The following is a 14299-nucleotide window of genomic DNA, read 5'->3' as shown; positions in this document are numbered from 1 at the left end:
TGGGTGGTTAAAAGTGATGCTTATAAGGTACTTTTCTATATTTTGTGGTCTACTTGATATTGGTTCAATCTGTATATTGATGAAGACATCAGTAAATTTAAACATGACCGAAGGCTTTTAACGTGATGTTGCTATGATTATCAAGTAGAATTTTCAGGCAATTGAAAATAAAAACCTTAATCCTTCAGGAGCAAGGAGGAGAACTGACTCCAAAATACTTGGAAAGGCTGTACATCTTCTCTCTTATGTGGAGTGTAGGAGCATTACTAGAGCTGCAAGACAGATGCAAAATGGAGCACTGGCTTCGAAAACACGCAACAATAAAACTTGATCTTCCCTATATCCCAGAAGGCAGTGAAGATACCATGTTTGATTATTATGTGGCATCTGATGGTTAGTAACCCATATGGGTGGTATGGGGTGAAACTTAAAAGTAATGTTAAAATTATGCTTCTTTTACAGAATCAATTTAGAAATTTCTTGTAGCTTACCTGCTTTTGTGCTCCTTAGCAAGTATTGTTTTACAGTTACACTTTACTGATGATGTTGTATAGAGCTTTTTCCTTGTTTCCTGTGAGAAATCAGAATGTAGATATATTGCTACAGAAAGTTTCATGGACTTTAATAGACTAAAAGAGACAAGCCTTGTCATTGTCATAATTTATGTAGGAAAAAGGAGTAAGCCTTAACTTGAGAGATTCTTTGATTATATGATTCTATAATTTTGGTCTGAATTTAAGAGTGGTATTACAGTATGTGAGATGGGCACTGACAGATGACTCAACTCAGTGGAAAATAAAAGAAGTGATGATGCCTTGTATTTCTAAAACATTCATTTCTTTCTTACTAGGTAAATGGGTACACTGGAATACATGTGTTGAAGAGTATGTATATCCCAGTAGCAGCACTCCAGAGTATGGCTCTATACTTGTGCCTAATGTTGACAATGTGAGAATGGATTTCCTTATCAAAACCATTGAGAAACAGGGCAAGGTACTTCTATATTTCACATCTAAATAATGCTAACAGGTTTTTATCAGGTTTTTTAATTAAAAAGTGAAGTATTATATTGTTGAAAGGAAAGAGTAATTTTTTAAAGAGAGAATGGTGATTCCATTCAAGTATATTCATGTGAATATACTTGAAGCCTTGAATACTCATTGCTTCCAGACTTTGTTGTCTTCCACTCACCCATCCTTTCTGTAGTGGAAATAACCATAATTGCAGCTGAGATCAGGTCAGAAGTGAAGTAACATTTTCATGTAGCTTGGAGAGGAGACAGCAGACAGGTCAGTAGAGTGCCAGACTCTGCTGGTATGAACTCCTTCCACATGGGGCAGTTACAGCGTTTATGTACCTTTAGGTTATGCAACTTATGCACCAAAGCTGTGTCCAGTAAGCAGGATGTGGTAAATAACACAATCCAAAAGAAGCTGAAGGCTCTCGATAGTACATCCTTTTCCAGACAATCAACTCCTTTTATGAATAATCCACTTCTCGGTTAGTTAAATTGTGCTGACTGACTTGACCACTGTAAATATTTTTAACTTGAGGCCTGCAAAAGCCTATGAGACATTAACTGTTTTGTTTCCACATGTCCCTTGTTGAGAATTCACTTTTCATAACTTTTCTAGTTTCATTTCAGTTTTAAAGCTAAAGGGGATTGCTGAGGCTTTGCCAAGACACCCAGCTCTTGTGTTTATTATTTCGATGTTGTCTTTGTCTAGGCTGTCCTACTTATTGGTGAGCAAGGAACTGCAAAGACGGTTATAATTAAAGGTTTTATGTCAAAATATAACCCTGAAAGCCACATGGCTAAGAGTTTGAACTTTTCATCTGCAACTACTCCATTAATTTTCCAGGTATAGTAGTCATTCACCTTTTAATACAATGTGACTGGATTCAGACATTGTTCTGAGAATTTGCCAGAGGAATGCCTCTGAAAGCAGTTTATTTAATTGAGAATGAGTACAAAAATTAAAAAAGCATCTGTTCAAAACGACTAAGTGTCCTAAGACATGATTTAAGACTTCTGTAAAAACCATGTTCTCTTCAACTTCTTCAGTTGTTATTGAGCTGTTCTTGGATTAGTACAATACTACGCATATTATTTACTTCATCACATTTAATGTTTTTATGCCAAAAGTATCAGTTCTCGCTAACTGGGTAGAGCTGTTGGTGACTTCCCTCAGATTTCACTAGAAGCCCTGAGTAAAATAAGTGCTACCCACAACAATCTGTCAACTGTGTGCCATCTGCAATTTAAATTTCAGTAAATTACTCCTTAAAAAAGTAACACATGCAGTGCAGCTGCTCTAAATAGAACTATAAATACTTAAATCCTGAACAGTGCTGCCTATCCAAATTTCTACTGAGGTAGTTTGAGCTATTTCAGGGTTTTTTAACCTGATGGGTATGCCAAGCTGATGCACTGACTATGTTGTAATCAGAAGTGCTGTCTATAGGCTCGATGCATCATGTATCATCTGGCTCTATAGCACAGTAGAAACTGTTAACACATTTAATATTTGAGCATGTAATTTTGGTCTTATTTTACTTAGTGATTTTGCTTCTATTGAATGGGCTATAGAAACAAAACCTAGTGTCAGTACCTCTATTTTTATAAAATATATGTCAAATTTGTTGATGATAGCAGATAGTCTGTTGATGGTAAAGAAATCTGAAATAGATGTGCAAGTCTAACAGTCAAGTATCTGACAACAATCTAGACTGAAGCACGGTCTGTTTCGACACATGCGTGTTCAAATTACTCTGACTTTCTTGGCCTAACTGATGCCATTTGTGTAAGAAGGCTTTCCAACCTGCTGTACAGTAACTTAAGCACAGTGTAAGAATGCAGATATTTACATTTGCAATAATGAATAACAACACCTGGTTAAGTGAGCCTTCACTTGGTATAGTATAAATACCTGGTATAGAATAAATACCTGGACCTTAAGAAAAATGGGTTAATGGAAAGATGATGGGAAGAAAAGTGGTGGTAAGTCTAGCATTAAGTAAAGTTATTTCATCAAGTGTATTTATGTTTGTGAATTTACTTATCACTGTATGCTTTTATGAAGTACATTGATGTATGCTGGAAAGGTCTTCAAGATTCATGTATTTCAGCTCTGACAGATTATTGGTAAATAAATATTAATATTTAAAATTTAATAAATATTAAATAAATATTAATAATTATTGCTAGTAGTTATCAGTTTTTCAGATAAATTGAAATGGTATCAAATTTATGAAACTATTAGACACCTACATTAGACATTTGTTCTGTTACCAACCTAATACTGTATAGTATGATATTTCAGGCACTCTAGTTGAACTAGTGCAATTAACTGCAGTAGATGTGTTGTCTAAACCTTCCTTAGTAAAATTCTGTGCAGCAAAATCATCAATATGTTTAAACTTTTGAATCTTGTATGAAAAGAAGAGCTGTTAGTAACTATGCTAATAATTGCTTTTTAACAGCGTACAATAGAAAGTTATGTGGAGAAACGCATGGGCACAACTTATGGTCCACCTGCAGGCAAAAAGATGACAGTCTTCATTGATGATGTGAATATGCCCATAATAAATGAATGGGGAGATCAGGTTAGTTTGTTAGAAAAGAAAAAGAAGGCCAAAGATTTTCTTATTTTCTTTCTTTCCTTCCTTAGCTTTAAAAATGACTTCTCTTTTCTGTCAGGCAGCAGGGGTAAGTTTCGTATGTAGTGCTTGATTTTTAAAGCTTCTAAAAGAACCCATCAAGTTTTATATTGTCCTGAGTTCAGTCAAAATAAACATGCCAACTACAAGAAGCAGCTTAGTGGTCCTTAAAACAAGCCTGTATGACTTTAATGATATTTCTAACAAACACTCATTTTTTAATAATAAAAAAATAATACAAAAAAACCCCATTTGGCACATAAATTTTGATAACAAACTGGGTGTGTGGACAATAATTGAAATAGTAATAATTTTATGAAAGTAATTTTACAGAATTCTATGGAAATAATTCTATGTTTGCAGCTTGAAAAACCATTTGTGATTGCTGAACATGGAAATTTCATAAAAATATTTGACAGCAAATGCAACTATTGAAGATGTATTATCTTGGGCTTGCTTAGGACAACTGGAAGTTTTGTGCTAAAAAGGAGAAGTATTTCCAATATAACAGTATTGGAAATCATGCGGCATACAAGCAAGAATAGTTTGAAGTATGAAGGATTAATTCTAAGCTAGGGATTACCCTCTACTCCAGGATTTTTGTCCACAGGTATTACCAATGAAGAAGACAATCTAAATATGCTTACTCCTAGCAGTACATATTCCTCCTGAAGCAAATAAGCAGGAATTTGTGTGAGAAAATAATATTACAGTCTTTATTAGGTCTTTCAAGTGCATAAATGTGGTTTGTATTTCATTTAATCGTGTGTATAATATTCTGCTATATAATGCCTGATTATTTTACAGGTCACTAATGAGATAGTTAGGCAGCTGATGGAACAGAAAGGATTGTATAACCTGGAAAAGCCTGGTGAATTTACCAACATTGTGGACATTCAGTTTTTGGCTGCCATGATCCACCCTGGGGGAGGTCGCAATGACATTCCACAGAGGCTCAAGAGACAATTTTCTGTATTCAACTGTACTCTGCCTTCTAATTCTTCTATTGACAAAATTTTTGGTAAAGGAAAATTAGCTTTGTATCCATCCCATTTTTGAAAATGGTAGTTGATTTTTCCTTATCCCTCTGTTTATAAATATTATGATTAAATTTGAGGCTTAATACCCCACTGATTTGTTTCCCAGCATATTTTCATTCAGTAATCACTATTCACCTGCAATTTCATCAATCCTTAAGTTTTTCAGGTCCAGTCACGTCTTTGAACCTATTGGTATGCAATGTGTTAGAAAAGTGGCATGAAGGCCATTCCTAGTTGTAGTGAGGATGCTGGAGAGATGCTAAGGTCTACTGTTGCTAAGAGTGACTAACTAATGACTAGACTTTCACAAATGACAGGATCATTGGTCTCAAAGAAAAGATTGGCTATTCAAAGGCTGGGGAAGATATTTTAATAGAGAAAAAAAAAGACCATTTTTAACAGTTAATTCAGAGATAAATACCCAGTGAGCTGGTAGCAGAATGGTGTTAAGATCAGGTGAATCAAGGTTTGAGTAAAGACTGAAAAGCCATTTCAACAAATTAGAAAAAGGTTTGGGATTAAAAGTGAAAAGGAAATTTAAGAATGTTGCTTTTGGTTTTTCACTAATGTGCACTAATCTTTCAGTTGGCAATTTTTTTGCCCACAGGTGTAATTGGAGAAGGGCATTATTGTAGTGAGCGGGGATTTTCAGCAGATGTGAATGAAACAGTAGCCAAACTGGTTCCACTGACACGCAGGCTGTGGCAGATTACCAAGCTAAAAATGTTGCCCACGCCAGCCAAGTTTCATTACATCTTCAACCTTCGAGACCTCTCAAGGATTTGGCAAGGAATGCTAAATACTACATCAGAAGTGATCAATGAACCGAAGGTAAGTGGTTTTGTTATAATTAGCATATAATTAGTGTAGCAAAGAGGGTGGAGAGTCTATCTTCTTGGCATTTCTGGTTAAAAAGTTTTTCGGCTTGTTTTGAGGTGAAGTGTTTTAGTTCAACTTTTACAGTGCCAACTGAAACAACTGTGTTTCATAAATACAACTGTATTTATATACTGCCTCTATCTGCTCATTCTATTACTGACTGCATCAGTGACACTAGATAATGGTCCGTAGTGAAACACACAAAAATAGAAAAGTAGTTTGACACGGGTTGTGGGAACATAACCTTGAAAACAGGGGAGTTAACACTGCTGTTAGCAAAAGGGAGTCTCATACCAGTTGCAAGACACATGAGATAATGGTCTGTGATGGTTCCTCCCCGAAAATCCCCTAAAAGTTCCCAGCTCCAGAGGCCCTTTTTGTATAGCTGGCTATTCCTTCTGAAGTAGGCTGGCACCCTGCGTCGGAACAAGTGTGCCCTTTGGCTAGCATAAAAGCTTGAGCCTCATGCAATGCAGGGAGGCAGACCCTCATACCACCAACGTCAGTGTTGCCTCCAAGGGAACGCCAGCTGAGGTTGAGCCTGCTACCTCTCACTGCAATGATATCTCTTGGAGCTGGTTTCCTGATTGTCATCACATGGTCTTAAGGGTTGGTAAGACAAACACTCACCAAAAATACCCATCACTGTTTCTTTTACGCTTTGCTGGCTCTTCCTCCCTATCCTTTCCTATAGTAATAAACAGTTTTTTTCTACATTGTGTCTCACTTCTCTCTCAACCTGGAACACTGAGACTCCAGAACACTGACAAATTCCAGGTGTTTTTTGAAAGAAGTGAGTGAAAAATAAAAAACAGAAGCAGTGAACTTATTTTAAAATAATGAAAACGTGTATACATTGATTAAAAGTTCCCCTCTCTCCACTAGTGTCTTGAGGCTTTCAATCACTGCCTAGTAGCTGCTTAATAAATGATTTCTGACTTACAGTTTAAAAGGAAATAGTAGTAATGAGTTATAGTTATTCCTCTTTATTTATTTATTATTTTTTTTTTTCATAATCAACCTTTCTTCCAGAAAAGCTCAACTTTTTATGCATCATTTCTCATTTAATTGTTTTAAGGAAAAGTCATTTAGTGTTTTCAGCACTGAAACATGAAGTGTTGGAAAAGCAACATTTATGATAATGATGGAAAATTTGTTATACATTTGAGTTGTATAATCACTTCGTGGTTAATGTGCTTCCCTTGTTGAATAAGCTCCTGAATTCTACTACATCTAAAATTTGTGTTTTAGAATTTATTTTCATTTCCAAAGCTAAAAATATTCATCATGACAATTATGCGTATAAATTCTAAATTAATTCTGTTCCAAGTATAACATTCCGAGTATAATAAACAGTTGCTCAAAATTTGTATAAATTTACATATTAGTTCTAAGACTTGACGTAGTATGTGTCATTTGTACAAACTGCTGTAGATTTAAACAAGAGGCCTTCAAAGAGTACTTGGAAATTTTTCTATGACTGTGTAGTGATAGTGCAGGATCAAAACCTGTGCTGTCAGGATTAAGAACCTGGCAGGTTTTCCTTCTCCATCCTCTGACCAAACTGAAGGGCTGTAAAGGTGTATTTGGAGAAAGAATAATATGAGCACCTATGCCTTTTTTTTTGTTTTTTTTTTTCTCTGCTCTCTAACTACTTCAGATATACTATTGGGACTGACATCTATGTTTGGGATGAAATTATTCATGCCATGATGTTATTATTTCCACCCACCTTCTGCTTAATGACCAGCTAAAAAAGTGGTTGATAAGTGCATAAATATATGTTAACAAGTATACATATGGCTAGGGAAGTGAAGTCTTAATTTAGTAAATACGTTCCAGTTCAGAATGCTAGATTAAGGCTTCTTGCACATTAGCTGAAAGTTAGTTTAAGATACTGTTGGTCAGAATGAGAAGCTCAAGGTATCTCTCCTACATAAACCCCAACATACTACGGTTTCTTTTCTAGCATTAGTATGATTTTAAAATAAATAAAAATGTCAGACTGAATTTTTTTATATATGTGTACAGGTGCTGATAAAACTGTGGAAGCATGAATGCAAATGTGTTCTTGCTGATCGTTTTACAACTTCAGAAGATGTAAATTGGTTTGATGCAACTGTGGTAAAACTTATTGAGGAGGAGTTTGAAGAATCAAAAGCGTTGCTGGATTCTGACATTGATGCATTCTTTGTTGACTTCTTAAGGGATGCTCCTGAAAGAACTGGTAAGGTTGGGCTCTGATAACCATGGAGATGGCAAGAATAGGGTAGGGGATATGATAAAATAGACATTAATAGAAATATGTCTTCAAAAATGCTTAGTGAATTTATGCATTAAAGGTGGTTGTTCCGTCCAGTGACTTTGAAGGTAGTCTGTTACCAGCTGTGGCACATCTTTATATTAATGGGATTCTTAAGCCCATATTTATATCCAGGTTATCTGTATCAGAGAGTCTTGCTTCCATTTCCATCAATGTGGTAGGTAGAAAGAACTGTGAAATAGTGAGCAAAAGTCTAAATTATTCTAAAATTATGAAAGAGTGTGGTATGAATTACTCGAAGTGGTAGGGTTGCAGTACTAGATAAAGAATAACACTCTAACTACTATCCCCTGGAAACCTGGTAAAAGAGTACGGGCTCTGGGCTAATCCAGTATTTAAGGAAATACTTGATGCATGATTTCGTAACAAATGAGTATTATCTCAAAATCTCCTGAATGTTACTAAAACCTTTTGAATTACCCATATGGCTTACAACAATGTCTTTGTGTCTTTTAAATAAAAACGCTGTGTCATTAACCTTGCTAAATGACCTGGGAATATTTGTCACTTGATGAAAAAGAACATAAAACGCCTTTTTAGCTTCTGGAGAAGGTCATTAATTTAAGCTATTGGATGGTTCAATTATTTGTATTCATGTCACTGTAATGGTGGATAGTGGAGGCAATAAAAGGTTGGCATGAGTAATCAAAAGCTATTTAAATATCTTCTTGGATAATTGCAGTAGTCAGAAGGCAGTGACAAAGGAGAGTAAAGGATAGGAAATGTTTGACTGGAAGAAATAAAATAGAAGCAAAAAACAAAGTGGTGTGAGAAAGTAGTAAAATAGATCCTTAAATCCATTCAATAGTGAAGCACTGGAAACCATTGTTTTGAAGTGAAAAGTGCTAAAAGAAGTATGTGTTTTTCCAATTAACTTGCTTCTTATTTACACTGTAAATGTACCTGCTGTGTAATGTGTCATTTAGCATGAAACTTTATCTAACCCTCATTTAGAAAGGGTATGTGTTGTCCTCAATATATTTGTCAGAGCCTTGAGAACCCCTTTCTGTTTTGGCTATAAGTGAAAAGAATAACAAGTGTTATTTTAGTTGTCCTTTTAATGGAATTTAGTATTGCCTATTACAATAGAAGTGTAAGAACGGGAACTGGATATCTGAGCTCTTAATTATTTAAAAAATTACGTCTGACATTAATTTCCAATAACCCTCTGCTGAAGTTAGTGATACATTTACATATACCCCTCTGTCTCTGGGTTGTACAGTAATAACATATTTGTCACTGAGATAAATACACAAAGACTTGAAATTAAGTACCTCTAACATCAACTTATAGACCTTAGCTTCACAGAAATTTAGTTGTGCTAGTGTTCTTTAGACCATCAAAGTGTTCAAAGGTGTTTTTTATCAGCTTTGCCATTGTTATTTAATGCTTGTGATTCTGTATCTTGAGACTATAAAAACATCACCGCAATTTAACTCTTTTTGCTGTATTCCTTAATAGTTCCCCCTCAGTAGCTGAGTTGTTTAAGTGTCTTATTCAACTTGTAAGAAACTTACTTCCACCTGGAATACTCCTTTTCTTTAACCAGTGTTTTTGCAGGTTAAGATAAGAAGTTGGTTAATTTTATTTGATCTAAATCAAAAAGGGTGTTCATACATGCAGAAGCAATACAGAACTGGAGAATTCTAAAATTAAGGTGACTTCAGGCATACACAGAATGCAATACAAAGGACAGCTGAGTGACAATTAACAACCAACTAATATTGAGAGGTTTGGTTGTTCTACAGGAAAAAAAAAACATTTCTATAAAAGTTTTGGGGTTTGTTGGAATTTTTTTTTTTTGGTTAGTTGGTTGTTTTGGGGTTCTTTTTGGACCACTGCTAATTTGTAAAAGTAAAATGTGCAAGAGGGAAATGGAGAAAAATTAAAATGAAAAAAATGTTGCAGATCCTATTCTAAATACAACACAGTTTGATTGCTTTTTTTTCCTGCTTCTTTTGCCCCTTTTCTTCTATTTCCACTGGCTTCCAGTGATTTACTAAGATCAGGGAAATGTTTATTTTACTGGAAGGACTTAATTTATTTTAATAGTTAACATATTTATTCGATAACAAAGAGGAGGCTTAGCGAAGCTGATTGTTAGTAATGACTGACCTATGGCAACTCGTAACTGGAAAAATAAATCCTGCAACATATAGATCATGAAGTCTTCAAAATAATGGAGCTATTTGTATGTAAATAAAAGAGAAATTGTACTGTGTGTACTAATTTTTTGAGGAAAAACAAACCAACCAACCAATCAAAAGCCACCATGATGTCTGCTTGTGGCACTCCTCCAGTGAAGTCTGTCAGTTATTTGCTGAGGATACATGGGCTGTATAAGCAGTGAGATGGATTGAAAATTGGCTGAGTGGCTGAGCCCAGAGACTGGAAGAAAGACTAACAGAGGGCCAGAAACCTGTAGTGTACCCTAGGGGTTAATACTGAGTCCAGTCATCCTCAGCATCTTCATTATTGATCTGGATAATGGGGCAGAGCATATCCTCAGCAAGTTCCCAGATGACACAAAATTGGGACAAGGAATGGATGCTATGTCAGAGGTTGTGCTGCCGTCCAGAGAGACCTTTACAAGAATCCTACAAGGTTCAACAGTGGGAGGTGCAAATCCCATGCACCAGTATATACTGGTGGTCACCCATTTGGAAAGCAGTTTTGCAGAAAAGGACCTGGGGGTGCTGGTGGACACCATGTTCAACATAAGATACTGATGTGTCTTTAGAGGGAAAAAAAAGTTAGTGGCATCCTGGGCTACATTAGAATGCTGCCAGCAGGTTGAGGGAAGCGAACCTTACCTTTTATTCAGCACTGGTGAGGCTACACCTGGAGTGCTGTGCCCAGGTCTGTGCCCCTCAGTACAAGACAGACAGGGACATACTGGAGACAGTCCAATGAGGAGCCAAAAACATGACTAAAGGACTCTTGCATGAGGAAAGGTTGAGAGAGCTGGGACTGTTAGGCCTGCACAAGAGAAGGCTTAGGGAGATTTTCTCAATATGTATAAATACAAAAGGAGAGTACAAAGGACAGAGCTGGGCTCTTCTCAGTGGTGTCTTTTAAATATGATTAATGCTTATGAATGGAAAGATGAGACAAGGGTACTATTTCCTCATTTCCTTTGGGTGGTGAGGATTTAGGAGTTCCTTGTTGCTTTCACATAATTTGCTGAAACAAATGTATGCCTTTTCACAGTGAATATACTATTTTTTGGTTTGTTTTTTTTTTTTTTTTGGGGTAGTCATTCATTTTGGTAGGGTTGTTTTCTTTTTTTTCGTTTGTTTGTTTTTTTTTTTTTCCCCACTAGTGAAATCATTTAAACAACTTGGAGTGTTTTTCCTTCACAAACTTTTTTAACTGCAGTATTTACTTACATTGATTCACTGGGTCTACATTTGCTTCTACCATTTAAGTTAATTTCATTTTTTAATCGTTCAGATTTCAGATGTAAAGAAAGCTCCTTATTTTCTTCTGGTTTTGTCTTTGAGAATCAAGCAGCTGAACTTGCCATTCTTTGTAGGTAGGGTATAGGCAGCATTCTCATATATACATTTAATATGTAATGTTATGTATAATAATCCTGCTTCTGGGTGATTAAAGAGAATTCTAATTACCTTCACTTACTCATTCCCACATTGAGCCTTTGTCAATCATTTAAACTGTTAAAATTTTATTACCTCTTTTTTTGTTGTAGGTGAAAAATCGGAAGAAGTTAATTTAGATATTCCCAGAGTATATGAGCCAATTTATTCCTTTCATCAGCTGCGGAATCGTTTAAATAAGTTTTTGCAAGCATACAATGGGAATGTCCGTGGTGCTGGGATGGACATGGTTTTCTTTGAAGATGCTATGATTCATTTAGTCAAGGTACAGGCTTACTAGATTGCCATTTGTTGTTGTTGTTCCCTTGCTCTCAACACCTGTGAGTGGAAGTATGCACAAATCCAGGTAAATTACTTCTAAAACTGAAGCAAGTTATTTATTGCTAGTAAATATTTTGTCTGTCACTCTAAAACTCAGCTTTTCTGAAAATGTACTGGATGGAACTATTTTTTTAAAATTATATTTTATGTCCGGTGAGATCATGGTCTTCAATATTATAACACTATTTCAACTTTTCTTCCTGCTAATTCTTCTGAGATCCCTTTCTCTCTTTGAAATTAGTCAAATGAAATTCAGGTTAGAACTCAATTGGTTGCTTTTGAAGTGGTAGGCACAGCTGAGTATAAATAAGGGAATAAAGTTAGTCCAAATTTCCTTTGTAGATAGATCATGTGTTTACTTTAAAATTCTTTTGAATGTGGATTGGAGCTGATCATAATTTTTAGCATAGCACAGCTTGATATGATTACCAACACAGAATAGGCTTCATACAAAGGAGAAGAATTTTTTTTTTTAATAATTTTTATTTCTCAGTTACACCATGATGTTATCATAGAATCATAGAATGGTCTGGGTTAAAAGGGACCTTAAAGATCGTCTAGTTCCAGGCCCCCTGCCTTGGGCAGGGACGCCTCACACTAGACTATGTCATCCAAGGCTGTGTTCAACTTGACCTTGAACACTGCCAAGGATGTAGCATTTACCACTTCTTTAGGCAGCCTATTTCAGTGCATCACCACCTTTACAGTAAAGAACTTCCTTATATCTAACCTGAACTTCCCTGTTGAAGTTTAAACCCATTACCCCTTGTCCTACCACTACAGTTCCTGATGAAGATGCCCTCTCCAGCATCATTGTAAGCCCCTTCATATACTGGAAGGCTGCTGTAATATCTCCACACAGCGTTCTTTTCTCCAGACCAAACAGCCCCAATTTTCTTAGCTGTACTGCTTATCATAAATTATTAAAAACTGAATATTGGATTGTACTCTCCTAACAATATAATAAATATCAAAGCAAATAAAATTTATTTATAGTTGGCAAACATATTGCATATTCAGTTTTCAAAATTTTGGTCATAGATACTTGTAATCTCAAAAATTAGTCCCTTTCCTTGAAGTTCTTCCCTCCAGAATGGATCATGCTCTCCTATGGATTTCTTTAGGAAAAATTTTAAAGCTAAGAAATATCTTACTCAGAGAATAAAGAAAATGTGCCTATTTACTCTGCTTGGCAACATCTAATAGCCATAATTGAAGTGATCAGCAATATTCCAAGGGAGCTGTGCAAACCTATTTTCTTTCTCTGATTAAATACTAAGTATGCTTAGAGTAAACCTTCATACTTGTTTTTATTTTTGCTTATAAAATATTGACTTACGAAAAATAACTAGTACATTGCCCCCAATATTAAAATATACGTGTTTACAACTGCAGAAACTGGCATTTTTCAAGTTTTTACAAGCGTGAAAAAAGTACGTTAGAGAAAAGGCAACTAAATAAGTATCCTAGGCTGCTTATTAGCATAATGTAACTCTGGGGACATCAGATATTCAAGATAACAAAGAGAACAGGAGCCAGTACTCTGTGTCATTACTTGTGCGGAAGAGACCAACTGCTAACCAGCTGTTTGGTATTACCTTGCATTTGAAGGTCAAGTAGCTCCATGCTGCTCTGGAAATTAATGTAGTTTTTTCTGTATGAGTACCTATCCATGTGCAACTGATGTGATATGGAGCAAGTTAGTCTCCTGTGCTTAAAGGCATATTTTCTCAGTATCAGGTAACAACATCTAGCTGTTTCCAGACTTCTTGGCATTGTTTTAGTTGTGGACAGTGGGACAGGTGCTGCATGCAGTTCACAGTGCTGAAATTTTTTTTGCTCTGAATTGCAAAGGGTCTTTTTGTTTACATTGTGCTGTTCTAAATTGTAATGTGGAGCGGGAAGTAACTGCTGCCTTTTCCTAAAAAAGAAATAATGAATTGGAGAAGAAAGGGAGATGTACTTGGGAGACGTTCTGCTGTTATCAAATATACATACTGATATTGTGCATTTTTATAATCAAGAAAACCAGAAGCTTAAGAAGTTTGATTATAAAGGCAGTATTATTACCTGCTGTAGAGAATACGGGAGACTGTTCTGAATTTAACATGCCTGGGACAGCTTGTCTACCTGGTCACAATGAAAGGGCCTGGAGAAATGAGGCTTACTAAAATCTGTTAAGAGAGTATGGTATTGGGAAAATTATTTCCTTCCCAATTTTTATAATGTGTCATGCTATGACAGCACATCACTAATATATCACAGTTGAGATTTACTTGTGCTTTGTGAAAGTGTGAGATGTAATTCCACTGTTAATCAAAAGTTCACAGGGATCGTATCAAGTGGTTGCTATACTATTGACAGGTTTACAGAAAATATTGCAAGGTGGAAGTGTCCAGAGAATATACTACTAATAATATAGATTCCCTTAATTAAACCTTGAAAATTTAATTTGTTCT

General features: G+C 35.6%; 1 protein-coding gene across 1 annotated transcript in view; it reads left to right on the top strand.

Annotated features, from left to right (window-relative positions):
* The window catches only part of DNAH5 (dynein axonemal heavy chain 5), a 120557-nt gene that overhangs the window by 62570 nt on the left and 43688 nt on the right, over positions 1-14299 (top strand). The window contains exons 45-52 of the mRNA XM_061449235.1: positions 189-393; positions 851-993; positions 1728-1862; positions 3484-3606; positions 4468-4681; positions 5308-5531; positions 7611-7806; positions 11612-11784. Coding sequence (XP_061305219.1) covers positions 189-393; positions 851-993; positions 1728-1862; positions 3484-3606; positions 4468-4681; positions 5308-5531; positions 7611-7806; positions 11612-11784 — 1413 coding nt within the window. The remainder of the gene's footprint in view (positions 1-188; positions 394-850; positions 994-1727; positions 1863-3483; positions 3607-4467; positions 4682-5307; positions 5532-7610; positions 7807-11611; positions 11785-14299) is intronic.

The sequence above is a fragment of the Pezoporus flaviventris genome, unplaced genomic scaffold (assembly GCF_033815535.1).
Source record: "Pezoporus flaviventris isolate CSIRO_AGI_PZ_B2104156 unplaced genomic scaffold, CSIRO_AGI_Pfla_v1 ptg000007l, whole genome shotgun sequence".
NCBI lineage: Eukaryota > Metazoa > Chordata > Aves > Psittaciformes > Psittacidae > Pezoporus > Pezoporus flaviventris.
This window is presented reverse-complemented; position numbering and strand designations above follow the sequence as displayed.